Below are 20946 nucleotides of genomic sequence, written 5' to 3'. Positions count from 1 at the left end.
TTAATTAATAATATCTGACAATATTATCAGGATAGTATGAGTGCTATACTTGTATTAGTTCGTTGAATCCTCACAAAATGTACAATATTATAAGAAAGGTATTATTATTATTATTATTACCATTCCCCTTTTACACATGAGAAAACTAATGCACAAAGAGATGAAGTAACTTGACCAAAATCACACAGCTGGGATTGAAACGCAAGCAGTCTGCTTCCAGAGTCCAGTGCTCTTACTGGCTATGCTATCTCCTGCCTTTCAATTAGGGAAGAATTAACCAACTTGTCATCTCTCTTCCAATCTTTCTTTTGGAGATATACATATATTAAACCCATAAAAACCTAGCAATGGCACTAATTCTTGCTTACTGGTAAACCTTCAATTAACAGTAAAACTATCCTTAAATATTTAAATAATTAAAAATCATTATTTTAATGCATAAAATAAGACAATTAACAATGTTGAGAAAACAGAGGTCATTCATTCATTCAATTGTTATTTACTGAGCCAAGCACTGGGGTACAGCAGTCAACAAGACAGATGTGACTCCTGTCCTCATGGAGCTTATATTGTCTTTCTATTTCTATGCATCTTGTAAACTGTATATATTTTTCAAGCAGATGAAATATTGCTAATTTTTTAAAAAATCAGTCTAATTCTTTCACCTACTGATTAGAAAACACAGGTGGCAGTGGGAGAGGAATACAAAAAAGAAATTTTTTCCCTTATGGAATTATACCATCACAAGTCAAATACTCCTATCTTTCAATTAAATCATCACCGTTAAATAACCATTGCTCAAATTCAGATTCAGCTATTATTTATTGAGCACCCACAACACGCTAGAAACCAGAGGTTTTAATTTCATTTAGACGATGATGATGATGATGATGATGATAATAATAATAATGGCTAAATATATTGAGCACCTATTGTGCATCAGACATTGTTTCAAGCACTTTAGAAGTTTTAATTCATTTGATTCTCTAAACAATCCTTTCAGACAAATCCTACTATGATTCTCAATTTACAGATGAGGAAACTATGACACAAAGAGGCAAGAAACTTGCCCAAAATCTCAAAACTAGTAATGATGGCAGGGGGACTGGATTCCAGGTAGTTTAGCTTGAGGTCACCCTCTTTTCTGTCTCTCAACTGATGGAATGAGACATTTTAGCTTATCAGAAGATTTCCTTCAGGATTGTTACTATGTCAAATTCTTTTTATAACCTCAGAAACTGAATCTCATTGTATAAGGCATTTCAAAACAAAGTATTAAATAATGTTTAATACAGTACTCTTAAGAACATATAACAAATATACAAAAAAATTCTGAATAATGATTTTTCTAGACCACAGGTCAAGCAAACTTTTTTTTAAAGGGACAAAGAGTAAATATTTTAGGCTTGCGGGCCATATGGTCTCTGTTGCAAGCAAACTCTTCCATTGTAAGCTTAACGCAGCCATAGACAATCTGCAAACAAATGAGAGTGGCTGTGTTCCAATAAAACTGTATTTACAAAACAAGAAGCCAGCTCACCAGCTCACCGTAGTCTGCTGACCCCTGTTCTACATCTACTTTAATGAGAAAGAGCAATGGATCTTGTCGAAATACTCTTAAGTTCAACATTTTAAATCCATTTCCTTCTTTTTCAAACCTTTCTTTATTAAGAGAGTGCAAAGAAAAGTTAGAAATTTGCACGAATTTTGAATAAAGTTGAATAAAACCTCATTTACTTCTCCAATATAAATATATTGTATTTCCCTAATACAAAAATATGTTTGGCTAAAACATGAGCCAATCATGCAAAAGAATAAATTTCTAGTGGCAAAAGTCTAAATGGTAAATTAGTAGGGTCAACCACTACCCATGGAAAGTACCATGGGTAATTAACCCTTATATCTAAAAGAGAAAAACACATAATAATAAGAGCTACCAGTTATATTATTGCCAAGTACCAGTCTCTAGGATAATCACTTTTTATATATATTCTCTCCAAACTTTAAAACAAGCCTGCAAAGTAGATGATACTATCATTATTTCCCCACCTATGAAATCCTCTGAGAGTTTAAGGGAACTGCCAGGGACAAAGAGCAGAGCTCTGATTCAAACCCAGCTCTGATAGCTAAGAAATGTTAATCTCTCTATTAAATCATTCTGCTACCTTCTCTGATTTCTGATTTTCTCTCACAAAAACAACAGCTTTATCAAACCAACACATCTTTTTGAGTATTCTCTGTGAGCTCAGCCCTATGCGATGACTTTGGTGACACAAAGTATAAAACAAGGCTTTGGCCTTCGAGGGTTTAAAATCTCATAAAGAAAACAAGACAAACACACACAAAGCTAAAATAAAAATAAAAGATTTAAAAATACTCATCAACAATACTGATGTTACACAATAATACAAAATTACCAAATGAATTATACTGAAAATAACTGAAAGACTGAGGCTAAGAATCAGAGAAGACTGCATGTTAGATTTCTAGAAGTGAGAGAAATAAAAAGCAAAACCAAAAGGGAACTTGTTTTAGGAAAAGGAAATAGAAACTTGGAGGGCTATAAGGATTAAGTGGCCACATTAAGTTAAATGTGAACATTAGTACAACACTTAGTAAGTCTGTTGTCACAAGAACAGGAACCAAAGCTGCCTTGGGGTCCTTCTCTCCAGTTATCCTCCCCAGGAAGGTTTGGAAAACCAGTCAAGGATGTGACACAGGGCTGAATAGCATAATGCCCATTTAAAACTTTTTTTAACCCTCATCTTTCTTTGCCTATACAGTTTACTAGAATATAAACTATCCTCTATTACTACCAGAACTTTTTTAAACATTGTATTTTTAAGCAAACTAGCTAATATACTATATTCTTACCTTAAAATTACAGCTAATAGTTTAGAAAGAGTAAATCTATCTCCACTGTTACTTGGAAACAACGCAGCAAGGATTAAGGTAAAAAGTCCTTTGGAGAGAAAAGAATGAAAAAAGATATATTAGCTTAAATATTGTCAAAATGATTTACTACCAACTTGATTGTTTAAATAAGTAAATTATACACCTAACTTTTAAACTAATTTTTGTCATTTTTAAATAACTAAGAATAAGACTGCAGATACCTAGGATGAAATGTTCAAAGGTCATCCAAAAAACAGCCTCTAAACTAAATCATGTTTATCTCAACAATACAGATCAAGTATAGTTCTATTTATTTTAAATGAATCAGAGGGTTAAACTAAACATTCAGAGTTAGCATTCTGACTTCATCATAATCAAGCCTGTGTACTGAAGTTATTTTTACAACTTCAAAAATACTTTTTTTATCTTCCAGATTTGGAAGGTGATTCAATTTTAAAAATAAAATACCTTTCATAGGGCAAATTATAGTTCTGAAATAAGCAATTACATTTAGCCAAAGGGTCTAGAAAAAATCTTTAGCAAGAATATGTGAAAGGAAGGACAACTACAATACAAAGAGCCAGCCTATAAAACTTTAACATATCACTGTCTTAAAAATACTATAAAGTATTTGAAGGAATATAAATAGCACAAGGCAAGGCAGGAAACTATAAAGATTAAGTAGTTATAATACACTAATGTACATTAGAACAAATGTAATAATCTATAACAAGATAAAAATGTGTGCATATATATCTATCTATCTGAGAAATAAGTCTCCATTTACAATGTGGATTTCAAAGACAAATTTCTTACCAGAAGTTGAGGACAAAATATTAACTATAGCAACTTGTGTGTCCGCAAGTGCTTCTTGATATGAGAAATTTGCCAAAAACCACTAAAAAAAAGAAAACAAAGTGAAACCTAATGAATGACATGTTTATATTTGTTATTACAATTTACAGTCCTCTCCTTTTTTCTCCCCCTAAACATTTCATCATAAGAGGTTTTTTTTTTTTGAGGAAGATTGACCCTACGCTAACATCTATTGCCGATCTTCCTCTTTTTTTCTTTTTTCTCCCCAAAGCCCCAGTACACAGTTGCGTATCATAGTTGTAGAGTTGTAGCTCTTCTATATGGGATGCCGCCTCAGCATGGCTTGATGAGCTGCAGGTAGATCCTCACCCAGGATCCAAACCAGTGAACCCTGGGCCACCGAAGCGGCACATGCGAACTTAACTGCTACAGCACTGGGCCGCCCCCCATAAGAGGTTTTAAAAGCTGCTTTGTATTAAAAAATCAAAGGCCCCAAAGAGGACATTTATAATCAGACCTAAGATCTTTTCTATCCAATTTCCCTTAAGAAATTAGCAATAGTTGGTTAAAAATTAGCATTCAGGTTTTTTAAAAAATGAGGCTAAAATTGAATATCAAATCAACTTTAAAACTTGCTTCATCTAAGTATTGCAAATACTCTATTAAGTTTATCTAAATCAAATTTAAATCTGGGGAAATTCTCAAACATTAAAATATGTACAGGTGAGGGCCGGCCCCGTGGCTTAGCGGTTAAGTGCTCGCGCTCCGCTGCTGGCGGCCCGGGTTCGGATCCCGGGCGCGCACCGACACACCACTTCTCCGGCTATGCTGAGGCCGCGTCCCACATACAGCAACTAGAAGGATGTGCAGCTGTGACATACAACTATCTACTGGGGCTTTGGGGGGAAAAAAATAAATAAATAAAATCTTTAAAAAAAAAAAATACGTACAGGTGAATACAGCATAATGAGAAATCTATTGAACAAGACGACACCTATGGGGATGGATGAAAGTAGCTAGTGGGGAGACTAACAGATAAAAGACTATATTCACTTTGGAAATTTAAAAATGTCCAATGAAAATTGTGAATTTACTAGCTAATTGTGATTGTTTCTCTGATTTTCAGATTGGAGACATTATACAAAGGGTTCTGGTAACTCTGGATATAATTAAAGGAAGTTTTCTAGCTATGAGGATTTTTTTTTCTTCTCTCTTCTCTTTTCCTCATCTAGGCTAGGATATCCTTACATTCTCAACCTGTGCCTACACTGATTTAAGGAATAAGAAATAAGAGCTCTTTCTGATGAAGCCTAGTGTGTGTGTGTGCATGTGTGTGTGTCCAAAGTTCATTTATTTTCACTGCTATCAAATATTCTAATGCATGTTACCACAACTCATCCATTTTTCTGTTGATGGACACTTTTTGACTACTTCAAACAATGCTACTACAAACATTCTAGTACATTCCTCCTGGTGCATATGTGCGTGAGTGTCACTAACATACATACTAAGAAGCAGATCGCTGGGTCAAAGTAAATAAATCGCTTGTCTAACTGTTTTTGGCATCTCTTACTTAAACAGATTGACTGGATAATCGTATTCCACTAAAGAATGACTTGTCTCTATTAAGAGAGGAACATCTTTTGATCTTTCTCAGGACTTGTAGTTAAGTGAGTAGTATAATTATTACTATTGACATTTCAAAGAAGCAGCATAGACACATGATCTCAGAGCACTGCTAGAAGGTAGCAGACAGCTGAGAGACTAGTAGTCTCCCTTCAGTCTACACTGTACTCAAGGCTAAAGCCAGAGTGAAACTACAGCAAAGTGATTCTGATTCCATCTGTAGTCCTCTGACTTCCTAGATAATTTCACTTGACTTTCTAAACAAATGAAGTAGCAGTTGGTAAGATGGGCAATATCAAACTCATAGGACAATGGAAGCCACAATCTGCGTGTAGTTGAAGTGCGAGAAAAGAGGCAGAAGATTCTGCCCTTAATTATCTTTTGGAGAATTTCTGCAAGAACAGACAATGCTTACAGGGTGATAATTAGCTTTCTTGACACACTTTCCTTACCACTTTAATACCTAAATACTGTGCTCATTTTCCAAACAATCTCACTGGTCTCTGCTAATGCAAGATAAAGAAATAAAAATAGATCACTTAAATGGCAGCCATTCAAAGATCATAAGAATTCATCATTAGCTATGAACTCTTTCCATAAAGATCTCCCTATTCTCCACCTCTCCCCATTCTCTGGCTCTCAAACCTAAGCCACCTTCATCACAAAAGAAGACCTATCTCAATTACCCTCCAATAAAAATTATCCTTACAATGTTTCCTTTTATTACTCCAGAGTTGAGGACAACCACTTACTAATAATCTATCGCAAATAATTTATATAATATTTCATGGGTGGTAATTCATTTTAAAATTATCATAAAAGGTATTTTTGGTAAAGCCTGTATAACCTAAAAATATTTTACAGAAAAAAATTAAAACATCATAAGCCCTAAAGAGACAAAAGATATTCAAGGAGGACTACCAAATGCGGTAATCATTAACTCCTTTTGACCTGCACTGTCCAGTGTATTAGCCACCAGCCACAGGTGGCTACTGAGCAACTCAAACATGGCTAGTCTGAATTAAAATGTTTAACAACTGAAATTGAAATAAAAACTGAAACTGAAATGAAACAGAAATAGAAACTGAAATGAAACTAAAATGTTAGAAGATTTTAGTACAACAAAAGAATGTAAACTATCTTATCGGGGCCGGCCCGGTGGCACAAGCTGTTAAGTGCATGCACTCCGCTGCGGCGGCCTGGGGTTCACCAGTTCGGATCCTGGGCGCGCAACGACGCACCGCTTGTCAAGCCATGCTGCGGCGGCGTCCCATATAAAGTGGAGGAAGATGGGCACGGATGTTAGCCCAGGGCCAGTCTTCCTCAGCGAAAAAAAAAAAGAGGAGGATTGGCAGATGTTAGCACAGGGCTGATCTTCCTCACAGAAAAAAAAAAAAAACTATCTTATCAATAATTTTTATATTGATAACGTAATATTTTACATATAGTGGGTTGAAAAAAAATATGGTATTAAAATTAACTTCACTTATTTCTTTTTTTTAACGTGGCTATTAGAAAATTTAAAAATACATATTCGATCTGAATTTGAGGCTCACAATGTATTTCTACTGAACAGCACTGCTCTAGACCTTATTGAAGCTTATCACTCCATTAAGTTTCCAAAAAGCTATATACCTAGACTATATTACTCTGGCTTTCTATAGAAATGCCTTTACTAAAAACTAACATAGCTCTCTGCTCTTGTAACTTAAGATTAATTTTTTAAAAAAAAAGACTATTAGAGGTAGAGGTAACCCAAGTGTCCATGAATGGATGAATGGATGAATAAAATGTGGTATATATCTATACAATGGAACAGTACTCACCCTTAAAAAAGCAGCAAATTCTAACACATGCTACAAAGATGAACCTTGAAGACATTAGGCTAAGTGAAATAAGCCAGTCACAAAAGGAAAAACATTATGATTCCACTCATCTGAGGCACTTAGAGTAGTCAAATTCATAGAGACAGAAAGTAGAAGGGTGGCTGTCAGGGGCTGGGGGAAGTGGGAAAGGGGAGTTATCATTTAATGGGTACAGAGTTTCAGTTTTGCAAGGTGAAAAAAGTTCTGTTGATGGATGGTGGTGATGGTTGCACAACAATTTTTGTGCAACAACAAAAATGGTTGCACCACCATTTTTTAAAAGGCTATTATCTGCACATATCTATTTGTAAATGTGCTATAGAGTAGTGCCATATTACATAAGAACCTAGGTATACATTCTCTCAGAGTTTTGAGTTAGGAAAAAGTTTGCTTTATCCAATGAAGAGAGATATTTCCTTTTAATAAACAATAAACTGTGTAACTCAGGAGGTTTTCCTTTTTGCCTTCCTGCTAATTTGCTGAGAGATGAATTGTGTGTCAATTGAAGTAGCTTTCTTCCTTTAAATAGAAGTTCCTGATATAATTATATGACTCCACAGCCAGCTTCCCTCCCACACACCCACATTACCTGTTTAATTTGGCTTTTATCTTTTCCCTTTTTTTAAAAACTTATAATACTATACAGATCCTTTTATTATACTTCACCTCAAGTATCCTTTGAAAATTAGGTAATATATAATTCATAAATCTTAGTCTTGTCTTCCACTCATTTAAAACAAGCAAACAGAAATCACAACTAATAGCATAATCCAAATATATGAACCTTTAAATTAATTTTAGCACATATGTAATTATCATATTACAAATCCCAAAGATTTTTTGATTTGCACTGCTGAATATATTAATCAAAGTATCACTAAAATAGAGATTTTTCAGACAGAGGATGGAGAAAAATGGGCTATGCAATAAAGTATGAGAGGCAAAATTGTGAATTAAAAAACCTTGGGGCCGGCCCAGTGGCTCAAGCGGTTGAGTGCACGCACTCCGCTGTGGCAGCCCGGGGTTCGCTGGTTCAGATCCCGGGTGCGCACTGACGCATCGCTTGTTGGGCCATGCTGTGGCGGCGTCCCATATAAAGTGGAGGAAGATGGGCATGGATGTTAGCCCAGGGCCAGTCTTCCTCAGCAAAAAGAGGAGGACTGGCAGATGTTGGCTCAGGGCCGATCTTGAAAAAAAAATAAAAAAATAAAAAATAAAAAAACCTTATAATCAAGCTAATAATACTGACATTAGCATTGCATTGTCTAATGTTTAAAAACGCTCAGTATAAACTGAAATCTTAAAGGCTCACTAAACAACTTTGGATTAGGCTACTTCCAATGATATATATATAAAAGAACACTGAAATTTGTTTTTTAAATTTGAAACTTCAGAGTTTTCACTAACTCAGACAAGTCTCTAATCTCAGCTTAGCCCAAAATAATATTTATTTGATATATGATTATTCCATGTGAAATCTTAAGCACATTTTTCAGTTTCTATATTAAAATAATAGAGAACCTATCAATAATATTACTAGAAATTCTGCAGAAATGTTTACTATGAGTACTTGCTAAAATATTTGACCACATTTACAGGATTCAATATACAACTGCAAAAGCACTTATTTGAAGAAATCAATGCATACAGTAAATTCTTATCTTGATATTCACTAGTGCTTGTAGACATCACAGTGTAAAATAACTCTATTCATTATTCTGACCATAGGGCAACGCCAAATTCTGAATATATGAGTAGTTGTAGTGTTACAGTATTTACTAAATTCTTTGAGGTATGACATTTATTAACTTTTATACTCTTAATTCCCCAATGATACCAGATAGCATAGTTTAAACTCATGATTAAGCAACCTAATAGACTTACACTTCAATAATATATTGTTGGTATTTACTGTCTTAAAATTCAAGTTCCAAACATACAATAAAGAGAAGACCTACCACAAAGCAAAAAAAAAAGCTAATTTTTGCTACTTGAGTTGCAGTAAGTTTCCCCACAGTTTTTAGTAAGGAGTCTTGTTCTTTCAGAGTAGGATATGACATGCGAGACAACTTAGCCTCCGATGCATGGCTTGAAGGAAGCTGTCGAATCTCCATGATATTACTGAACCTTACACGAGACTTTTTGGGAGCTTAAAAGGAAAAGTATAGTACAAAATTATTAAATGCTTCCCCTCGAATCCAACAAAAGTCACAAGTTTTAATTTACTGATAAGTGCATGTTATTTAATCCATCTATAGTCAAAGAAAACTAGAATTATATTATTACCTGGGGCAGCTCTGCTCATTCAACGAGTTAACAGAAAAACATTCTCTGTTTTTCTGTTTTTATAGATGTTTTTTAAAACATCTATAAAAATGTTTTAAAGGTTTTTAAATGAGACCAATATTCAATCAAGGTTTCTGCAATTGTGTACATACACAACTGCCTGGTTCGGGATTATAGTATGATTATTATTTTAGCATTTATAGTAAAACTTTACTTGGATTTTTTCCACATAGATACTCAATTTATAAGAATTACTTTCCTGGTCAAGCATGTAGAACACTCCTCTATCAGTCCATTCCTTACAAGAGGATATTATGAATAAATACTGTGCCCTATGGTGAAGCTGGCATTCTTTACTCAATTCACAGAACCAGCAAAACTCCTATAATTCGCTATCAAGGTCTTTGCTATCATGGTTGAAGAAGATATTATTCATTTTAAAATATATATATATAGGGAATCCATAGAGATTCCTGGTATTTGGAAACTATTTCTGGTTGAATTCATAAAAACTTTCAGTCAAATTTCTGGAAGACTATAGGCTGAGCCAACACTAAGTGGAACAGAAGAACAGTCAGGTGATCCCAGTCAACCTGCAAAATCACTAAGTTTTGGGGTGATTTGCATGAAGCTAAAATTTCCACCCATTTCTAAGTTATAAAATTCTCAGTTTTGCTTACTTTTTTCAGCATCCATGTTTGTGTTCTCTGGTTTTTCACTTGGAAGATCATGAAATTTCACAGGAACATACAGAGGTTCACTCTGGAATGTAACAGAAACAGAAACAAATATAAACAGCAAGTATAATAGCTGGTATATTGGCTAAAATTTAAGTGGATGGTATGTAGACACAGACACCACCTGAAACCCGCCTGTTTACCACCATGTTTCCACAGCATAATTTTCCCAAAATACATTTTCAAGGCTTAAAAAGGAAACTCAAATGATCCACACAGGTACACTGACAGAAAAGAATCAGTTTAAAGTCTAGAAATGTAACAGAACAGCATTGGCACATTATGATATTGAACATTTAAATGTCATAAAAACAGACCTGTCCCTCAGCTAACAGATTACCTCCCATTGTTTTCCATTCATTCTTTTAACAAATACGTATTGAGCTCCTACTACGTCAGGAGCTGTTCTAGGGCCTGGGGAAATAAGATGAAAAAAGACAAAGTCTCTGTCCTCAATGACCATGTAGTCTAAAGGGGAAGGCAGACACTGAACAGATGATCACATATATGATATGTATGTATATCTGCCAAATTATTTCCTCTTATTACTTAAGATCCAACTAAAACCAAAAATTCCTGAAAACCTTTATAGGACTAATAGGTAAGAAAAAAACAGCTACCACTTATCAGTTCTTCCCATGTACCAGGTACCAAGTCCAGTGCAGTTAAACACACATTTCTCATTAGTCCTTACAACCAATTCATAAAATGGTCTTTTTAAGGGACTTTTTTAGAAGCTGAGATATAAAATAATCAACAGGTAGACAAAAGAATTAAAGCCAGGTCTGTCTAACCATGCTCTAAAGATCTACATTTTTAAGTGGTTCTAAATTCCTCCACTGTTTTTACAAATGTTCTTCAGATTATCTGTGTTTAAGGCACAATTCTCCAAATGGGCTATTTCTTAGATTAACAGAAAATGTTTTTTATTTCTTTAATTTCTCCTTTAACTCCTGGTATAGAACTCTGCCAATGAAAAATATTCAGTAAATGAAGAGACAATAGGATCTGGAAATAGACATAGTCTCCTCGTTACATTGAACTTTTCATGATAGCATTTGGCTTAGAACAATCTGACATATCCATTTTACAATAATAGCAAAAATTAGTCGAAGAGTAGTTAGAAGAATACGCTACCATCTCAACTCTGCCTTCTACACTGATAGAGGCAACTGAATTAATCTTATTGATGCTTAAGATCCCAGAGAAAAGAAATTATATTTTCTCTAAGCTTCATAAACTCTTCACAGCACCTGGTAACCTACCCTGCATGCAACTGTAGTTCTAAAAGCCAGATAAACAAAAAACTGTACAGTCAATAAGGTCACCAAGCTAGTGCTTCATAAACTGGTCTTAAATTTTAGAGTAAATTTAAAATTTTTCTCAGATAGAATGTCACATTTGGAACAGTACAATTTAAAGAGATGCTTTAATGATGGTCTAAAAAGAATAGATTTTTACATACTATTTCTCCAACTAGATCATAAATGCTTAAAATAAGTGACTATGTTACTTATTTGCTTGCTATTCTCTCTCTCTTCCCCTCCCCAAATACACACTCTCACACACTAGGACATAAACTATATTTCCGGGGCCTAGAATAAGTACTTAACACATATTAAGTGCTCTTAAAAATTTGTGGAATAAATGAACAATCTGCTTATGTAGTCTCAGTGTCAAGCAAATACATATGTTTCTAAGTGATAATAATATAATAATGAACATGAACTGACAAAGCTGGTAAGAAACAAAGGACAAAGGACTGTCCTTTACTATTTCCAGTCCTTAACTAATTTCCTCTTCCACCAGAGGTAGCTGAATTACTTACTTCTAGGCCCCAGCTATCCCTAAGGAAAGACAGGAGCATGTTACAATTCTCATGGAAAGCACCCAGTACTGAGATATATCTATAACCTAACATAGCTGTGGTGCTCTCAGAGCTATTTCAGTCCTTCCCACCATGGCTCAACCCCACCCGCTCCACTCCTGATGAGAAAAGAAGCACTTACCAAAGAACTATTCATAGTTGTATCTGTTGTGCAAGTAGCAAAGTAACCTTCAGTATCTGCAAACTACAGATAACAGGACATAAAATTCAATTAATTATAAAGTAAAACTAGTGTCAGTCACAGCTCAAAGGAATAGAACCAGAAATCTAGAGTAGACTTATAAAAGTATAACTATTATTAACAATAATAGCAGCTAACGCCAACTATTCAACTATGCAAAGTAGATATTAACAACTTCATTTTACTGATGAAGAAGTTGAGGCTGAGTGATTTCATCTAAGTAACAGAGCCAAGATTAAACCTCAAGTTATTAGTCTCACTCCAAAACTTAGGCCCTTTTCATAATATTATTATAACATTTCAGATTAGTAGGTAAAATAGTAGGGAAAGGATGGGCAGGAGGTTGGTGAAAAAGACAAATAACATCTTAGTATTATCATAAGAGTATTAACCTCAAGAACCCTTAAATGGATTTCAGGGACTGGACCACACTTTAAGAATGACTGTGCTAGTGCTGTATAAGCATGCCTGTATTCATATCCTCAGCTACCCTATCTTTATCCCTGCTTCAAGTCTGAAGAGGTTAAATAACTTGCCCAAGGTCACACAATTAGCAAGCGACAGAACAAGATTCAAACACCAGAGCCCATGCTGTTAAAGAACCCTAATAAATCAATAAGAAAAAGTCAATGTAGAAAAATGAACAAGACACAGACAACTGACAAAAGAATTCTAGTGTGCAACAAATACACGAAAAAGTAACCACAAACATGCAGACTAAACAAGATACCATTGTTCATCTATCAAATTGGCAAATACTGGGGTTTTGGTAAGGGTTCAATCTTATATATTGCTAATAGAGATATGGATTAGATATACCTATTGTAGATGATAATTTAGCATAGGAAGCACAAGCTTTAAAAATGACATTACTGTTTTATTACGCTTTTAGGAATTTATCCTAAGTAAATAACTATAGATGTGTATAAAGATATTCCTATTTACTTATAGCAAAAGAAAAAGTGAAAACAATCTATCAAGGATTAGTGAAATAAAATAGCAAAATATGATAACAAATGTTTATTTATTAGCCTAGGAAAGCATTCATGATATATTGTTAAGTGAAGAATAAAATCAGGTTAGAAAATGATACATATAGACTCAACTTATTTCTGCTATAAATAATTTTTTAATATATACACATAAATACATAGCTGTAAATAGTTGCAAATATTTATAGTGGCCTTAGAATGGTAAGATTATGGATAAACTATTATTATTCTTGTTACTATAATTTGTCTTCAACAATGAACATTTATCACTACGACAATTAAAAAATATGCTTAACATTTAAAAATGTTTCCATGTAATACTAAATTACATAGAAAGTTGTTCATGATATAATACTAAGTATAGAAAGTAAGTTACAAAACAGGACATAACAGTACAATTTCATTTCTGTAAAAAATAAAATAAAAATACACACATGAAAAAGAATGGCAGGATATATGCCAAAATACTGTCAGCAGTTATTCCTTGAGTAGTAGAATTTATTATTTTCTTCTTTTTATTCCTCAGTATTTTCTAAATTTTCAACAACATACATGTATTTATACACATACAACATATTCCTACACGTAACACTATGGTGTCTATGCATTTCTATAATGTATTACTTTTGCAAAGTAAAAAATATATATATTCATATTTTTAGTAAGTTAAATTTTTGTGTGCATGTGAGTGAACATTTCTAGGTATTACCTCAAAAACAGTTACTGAAAGGACTCTGACAAAAATCCAATGAGTACATTTCTCAAGAATGTACTCATAAGATAAGAAATAATGCTATTTTAGCCCACAAAAAAAATAGTACACATAAAAGAAAAGGATTAATAGAGACAGAAAGTAAAACAGTGGTTATCAGGGTCTGGGGGGAGGGGAGTACAGAGTTTCTGTTTGGAAAGATGAAAAAGTTCTGGAGATGGAGGGTGGTGATGGCTGCACAGCAAACTGAATGTACTCAATGCGAGTGAACTATACATTTAATAATGGTCAACATAGTGAATTTTATGTTATACATATTTTACTACAATAAAAAAAGACGGGAAAAGAAAAAAGCAGTTAAAATGGTAAATCTGATGTTATGCATATTTTACCACAATTTAAAAAAGGAAGAGAGAAAGAATAAAAAAGAAAAAGGATTATAACCTTCATTCTCAAAAATTCATTTTTATACTCTTCATTCTCAAAAATTCAGTTTCTACTTCTACAAGGAAGATACATCACTATATAAACTGCCATTTCTTTCAACACTATGAATCAGCATGTTATGTTACATCAACAAAAGAATATAATTTGATTAGCCAAACATCTGAAATACGCTATTTTCATTTTAATATATAAAACCTTGAATTATTTTGCTTCTACAATCAACTTTACAACTAATTAGACGATTCTCATCCAGTCTGCAAATGACCAAAGACTCCAGATAGACCCCTTATTCCTTACTTTCATCGTCTTCTCCATATTAATTGATTTGAGCTAGTTCAATAACTTTTAACAACTCAGAGGATGTCACGAGGTAAGGGAAAGAAAGTGATTATGACCTTTGATTTTTCACAAGATATTCTGATACCAAGGTGATTAGAAGAATAAATTTAAAATTTTGGACAAAAGTAGGCTTTTTTAATATCATGCTATCTTCACTTTAACTGAACAACTTAAAATCTAGCTGTCCTTCAAGAAACTAACACATCTCTAAACTCTGAAAAAATATACCCCCTCTCCAACAAATACTTAAAATTTAAAACTTACAAAAGTAGCATGCTTTCCTCGAAATCCTCTTGTACACTGTTGTCTCCATGGCTTCCAAATAATAAAGCCCAAAAGGTATAGAACAAACATAGATGTTTTTGCAAAGGTGCTGAAGAATGGTTTGTTGTACTGAGTAAAAACATACTGTAGAGGAAAAAGTTATATATACTATGAGATGACCTTAAACCTGATTACTCATCTCCAATAAAATAAGGCCATTACATGATTTTTAACTCTAGAAGTTCATTTGGACTGGAAAGATCAAAAAGGATTATAAAAATATTTTAGATTCATTTCTCAATATTGAATTTGCCTTGCATACAAAAGATAATATTCCCAAACAAAGCAACAAGCTAAAAAAGTTCTGTTCTACATTCACTGAAAACCTACTATGCAACAGTACTTGTGCTAGGGGCTAAGGAAAAAAAAACACAGGCTTTCCTGAAAGGATATATATATAAATATATATATATAAAATATATGTGTGAAGAATACACAGCATAATACACTGAGTACCATGATAAGGGTCTACAGGGTACCACGGAGTACCAAAGAGAGACAGACTATTTTGAAGGTTATGGAAGTTTCCCAAGAGAAACTATTCTTGAGTTGTGTCTGAAGGGCTAAATAATAGCCCAAACAAAGGAAATAGCATAAAGAAAGGCAATGAAACAGAATGGTACATGAACAAAATTGCATGGTTTTAATTTTATTAGGAAGTTATAAAAAAAACCTGTAATCTTCATTTAAATTGGAAATATCAGTATGAACTCATGACTTTTTTTCCCCTAAAAAAAATTTCCTAGTTACATGCACTGAAAGGCCTAGAAAAAACAACAACCCAGGAGGGATGAGCACCTCTAGAATCCAGATGGTGATCTGCATCATTTTGTACTAAAAGAAACCATGGGTTCTTGAACAAATGGCCACATCCAAGTACGGGGAAGGAAACGTACCAGATGAGCCTGGGCATCTTGGGCCAGAAAGCAAATAGGATGTTAAAGATTAATGGAGTCATATTAAAAGGACACTAGAGCCAATTTAAAGGAGCTCCCACTGGTCACAGATAGACCAGTTTAAGCATCAAAAGGAATAACTACAATTGTTTGAAACATATCAAATACACAAAAATCCATGAATATATAATGATACTCAAAAAATCCTCAATGGTTACTACTGGAAGTTGCCAGGCAACATTACTCTAAAATGAATAAATGAAAAAAATCAAGCTTTATCCAATCCTTCCTATATGAACCATGTTTCAGGATAACCAAATAGTGGTTGTGGAAAAGTTCTCCTTAAAGAATTCCAGCTAAAAAATATAGAAGGAATGACCCTTAGAAAAATCACCATTTTACAACCCCTAATGAAATATTCTATCTGGGCAACATCAGATGAATATTCAACTATTACCTAAAGGTTGATAAGGAACTTTATAGTGCTCAAATTGGCATCATGCAAAGTAAGATTTGCAGCCATCATATGCCTCATGTAGTGATGTCAAAGGATGTACCCAGTACCACCAAGGTATTTTTTCCTAAAAACTGAACCAGAAGCAAATCCAGACTTTACACCTAACTACCATTTTACAGGAAATAAAGGAAAGACGAGTACATTAAATGATACCCTAAGGAAGCAATCAGCCAAATCCAGAATATGTGTGTTAGAGACAATGTTTGTCTCTCCCCAAATTTCATAGGTTAAAATCCTAACCCCCCAATGTGATGGTATTGGAGGTGGGGCCTGTGGGAGGCGATAGGTCATCCAGGTGGAACCCTCATGAACGAGATTAATGCCAAATAAAAGAGACCCCAGAGAACTCTTTCACCCCTTCTGCCTTGTGAGAACACAGTAAGAAGACTACCATCTAAGAACCAGGAAGCCAGTCCACACGAGACACCATATCTACTGGCACCTTGAGCTTGGACTTTCCAGCCTCTGCGATAAAGTAACTATACGAGTAGAAAGAAAAACTAGCTTGGGAACTCAAAATACATTACTACTAATAGGTCATCAATAAAGACAAAATAAAATTTAACTAAAGGCAATTACTGTACTTCACAGTAACGTCTGAATCAGCAAACAGATAAATGTGCATGCACCCATGCCTGTGCATAATAGTAACCTGTACACAAAAACTCCGATCACTTTCACTCATTTGTTCAAAAGCATTCTTACTTTCTACTAAATGATGACAAATAGCTTTTGTATCCTAGATGGTTGTTCCACTAAAAAACAGTATTTATAGAGAAAGAAATTGAATTTAGAAAAAAAAACAGAAACACCTTCAAATATTAAGAAAATGTGCATATATCTCACTTTCTAAATAACTCTCCCTAAAAGATACAAGCAAACTGTATGAAACAACAAAAAGAGTATCCTTTTAGTTTTACCTTGAATTGACACTAATTCAATATCAAAGAAAACATAAATAATTCCACAATATTCAAAATACTGCTTCAAGTAAGCATGAGAGAGAGTAATGACTAAAGATACTACAGGTAAACAGTATTATTACTATATGCAACATCATTCCTAGACAAGACTTACATACCGAAGTAAGTTCTGAGGATGCCACCCATATCACATCAACAAGTAGGAGAACAACGATCCCAAGAACCATTCGCCTGCGCTGAGTGAAACCACTGCTCTGGGAATTCATTCGGTTCATGATAAATACACACACCATCTGCAATCTGTTTTTCAGAAAAGATAGATCACATTAGACAGGATTTTTGAAAAATAACCACATAAAAATGAGAAAATCAGTAAAACAGCAACATTCGACATTTGTTAGCTAATGTTCAATTTTAAAGCCACACAGTAAATAAAAGGTGTGGAATTTACCTTACTTGAAAGGCCTTTCTGAGATCTTCAAGAGCAATGCCTGAAAACTTGGCAAATCTGAGTCTAAAAGGAGGTGAAGAACTCAGCGCACCTGAAAACAACAACTGACGCTAATGAAAACATCAACCACTCAAAATAAGATTCATCACATCTTTTTTACTCTTCATCTTCAAAGTGATCGCAAAGGAAAGAAAAATACCCAGGCGTGTTATATATACTTCTCACTTTTTCTCTAGACTTTCATGTCATCCATGGTACACTTCAAATCATATTCAGAGAAGTTCACAGCACACACACAAAAAAGCAATATTGGGCCGGCCTGGTGGCTTAGTGGTTAAGCACGCAGGCTCCGCTACTGGCCGCCCGGGGTTCGGATCCGGGCACACACGGACGCACGGCTTCTCCAGCCATGCTGAGGGTGCATCCCACATACAGCAACTAGAAGGCTGTGCAGCTATGACACAACTATCTACAGGGGCTTTGGGGAGGCGGGAAGGAGGAGAATTGGCAATAGATGTTAGCTCAGAGCCGGTCTTCCTCAGCAAAAAAAGGAGGATTAGCATGGATGTTAGCTCAGGGCTGATCTTCCTCACAAAAAAAAAAAAAAAGCAATATTCAACAGATGGCATATTTAAGAAGAGTTAACTACTGGAAAAAAGCTTCCCTGAGTTTCACAAATACAGAACTCCGCTGGCCTCGCTCGCCTCTCCCTTCACTCTCTCCCGAGGAATCCACCTCCGGGGACAGTGTCTAGACAGGCGCCTCTTTCTAAGTGTCTTTTCTGTCCCCCATCTCCTCGGGTGGAGTTTGGTTATTTGACAGGAAGCGATTTGTTGTGAGTCTTAGGGACACGTTTCCAATCACCTTTGTGGGAAAGGAAAAGGATCTTCCATGCTCCCCGCCCCACACCCCGTCTCTAGATCTAGTTAACTTGGATCGAAATAGTAATTCACGAGGGTGGTGAGCAAACAGCTGTTAAGCGGAATCCTCCTCCTTTTTTGGAGGAAAAAAAAAATCAAGGCAGTGACGCCTCCCCGGGGGGTGAGATACAGGCAGCGGCGCACGAGAAGCTTCCCCAGTTGCAGAGTGTGGACCCGGCTCGCGCCCCTGTCAGCCTCCCCCGCACTCCGCCCTGGGGACCGTTACCATTTCGCTCAGGGCAACCCCGGCTGCCACCAAGGGCGGGAGGTGGGGCCGTTCGCGCGCGCTCCGTCCCGGTTCGGCTCCAGGTGATTTCGGGGCCCTCCCCTGCCTGCCTACCTGGCCTTCCTGCCCCGCGATGGCGTCGTGGCGGCACCATGAGCGGACCCGGCCTGGACCCGCCGCCGCCCAGCGCCACGGCCGCGGCCTCAGCCTCACAGCGCTGTCGCGGCGCCTGACATTGCGCTGCGCTGGAGGCCCAGCCCCTGAAGCCGCGGTGCCCCCCGAGGCTGCGCCGCCGACGCCACCCAACTCCACTCGGCCCGGGAGGGCGGGGAGCGGGCGAGGGTAAGCAGCCGCGCAGGCAGCGATGGCCGCGGAACCGGGGCGCGGGGACCTGCCCCGGACCCCGCCCCCGGCCGGCCTGCCAGCCTCGCGGCCCCGCCCCCGGCCCGACGGCGGCGGCGCGCGAGTGACGTCACGGCGGCGCGACGGCGGGACACTGGAGGGTGCGTCTGCCGAGTGGCTTTGCGGCGCCGAGAGGAGTAGTGGCAGGCGCAGGGCGCGGAGCGAGGAGAGGCGGCTGTGACGCCCGGGAGGAGCGGAGATGGGGAGAAGTGGAGCCGAGCCCCGGGGAAGGAGGAGAGGGAAGCGGGTGTGGGTGGCTGGGGCGGAGCAAAGGACGCGAGAGGTGGCCGAACCTCCGGATGGCCCCGCACTAGAAGAAGAGCTAGCAACTCCGTTTCCTACAAAGTTCGGCCACGAAAGTCTCAATATCCCTTTCTCGAGGAGACGACCGTAAAGCAAAGTGGCTTGAGAGAACTTTTGCTTTCTGAAACCTTTTGTATGTAAACTAGATCCCGGCTCCTGGAGTTTGAAGCCGTGTCCCTAGGGCAAGCTGCTTCACCTCCCTGGCCCTCAGTTTCCTCATCTAGAACATGGGTGTAATGGTAGATAGTACCGCCCTCATCTGTTTTTTGTATATATGCCAGAGTTACATGAGTTTACACGTGTGAAGGGCTTAGATAAGTCGTGGCATATAGTAAGAATTCCACAAATGTTATTATTTAACTGTATAGATTTGTTTCTTAACCATCTTTTGAATATTTTATAAGAAAAAAGGCTTGGCCTGCGTCCTGATTTATTTAGAAAACAAAAACGAGACTAAAAGGTTCTGTAATTTAACTGGCGTTGTCTACCACCAGTGTATTTCTAACATCTTTATCGGATGTTGTGAAGAAAGTAAATTTTCTTCTATAGTCACAATGTAGTGTATTTCTTACCTTTTAAATCTTGTTTCTCTGAAATTGAATACACATTCAAATGACTAATAAAACAATACCAATGGACATTTTTTGTGTGTTGATCCAATCATTTTCTAATAAACTATCAGCATTCAGAGATCCGTCATGCAGTGTAGAAAAATCTTAACCATCTACTTGAAATTACTACTTAGAGGAAATATAGTTTCAGACATTAATCAAATTATTCCAGCATCCGCTTCATTCTTTTCTTTCTTTTATTAACTTTCTTTAGGATGTCAGGCTCATAATATGCTTCAGGACTGTTATGCTACATTTTTCATGTATAGACTGAAAAAATAAGAGCATTATGAATACCTCCCAAGATCTGAATCAGGAAAACTTTTTTTTAATTCTTAATCTGACCACGATTTGTTATGTAATCTTGAGGGTTATTCTACTCTCCGCTGTGTCTCAATTCTCCATCTGTAAATATGCTGATACTGTTATCTGTTTCTTAAATAATGCAAATGATAGTACTTTGTAAATATAAATTACCATTATTACCACCTGTTTCCAGAGCATCTGCTAGAGGAGAATGCTGTGATATTCTTGTGATGCATAAAGTAATTCTAGACTGTCTTTAAGTAGTCTGTAATCCTAGATTAAT

The 20946-nt window shown here is 36.3% G+C and overlaps 1 protein-coding gene across 3 annotated transcripts in view; it reads right to left on the bottom strand.

The window, feature by feature from the left end:
- Positions 1-19407, bottom strand: part of SLC35F5 (solute carrier family 35 member F5) — a 40500-nt gene extending 21093 nt beyond the window's left edge. The window contains exons 1-9 of one of the 3 annotated variants that reach the window (XM_087435069.1): positions 19156-19405; positions 17896-17986; positions 17603-17744; positions 15049-15192; positions 12235-12297; positions 10169-10250; positions 9161-9351; positions 3712-3793; positions 2875-2962 (exon numbers count right to left, since the gene is read on the bottom strand). In XM_087435069.1, coding sequence (XP_087291195.1) covers positions 2875-2962; positions 3712-3793; positions 9161-9351; positions 10169-10250; positions 12235-12297; positions 15049-15192; positions 17603-17744; positions 17896-17986; positions 19156-19195 — 923 coding nt within the window. In that variant the 5' untranslated portion in view covers positions 19196-19405. Of the gene's footprint in view, positions 1-2874; positions 2963-3711; positions 3794-9160; positions 9352-10168; positions 10251-12234; positions 12298-15048; positions 15193-17602; positions 17745-17895; positions 17987-19155 lie in introns of all 3 variants that reach the window. The other 2 variants (XM_087435071.1, XM_087435070.1) reach the window with 2 other exon arrangements.
- Positions 19408-20946: the final 1539 nt, after the last annotated feature.

This window comes from Ceratotherium simum, chromosome 9, assembly GCF_057802395.1.
Source record: "Ceratotherium simum simum isolate JZ-2026a chromosome 9, ASM5780239v1, whole genome shotgun sequence".
Taxonomy (NCBI): Eukaryota; Metazoa; Chordata; class Mammalia; order Perissodactyla; family Rhinocerotidae; genus Ceratotherium; species Ceratotherium simum.
This window is presented reverse-complemented; position numbering and strand designations above follow the sequence as displayed.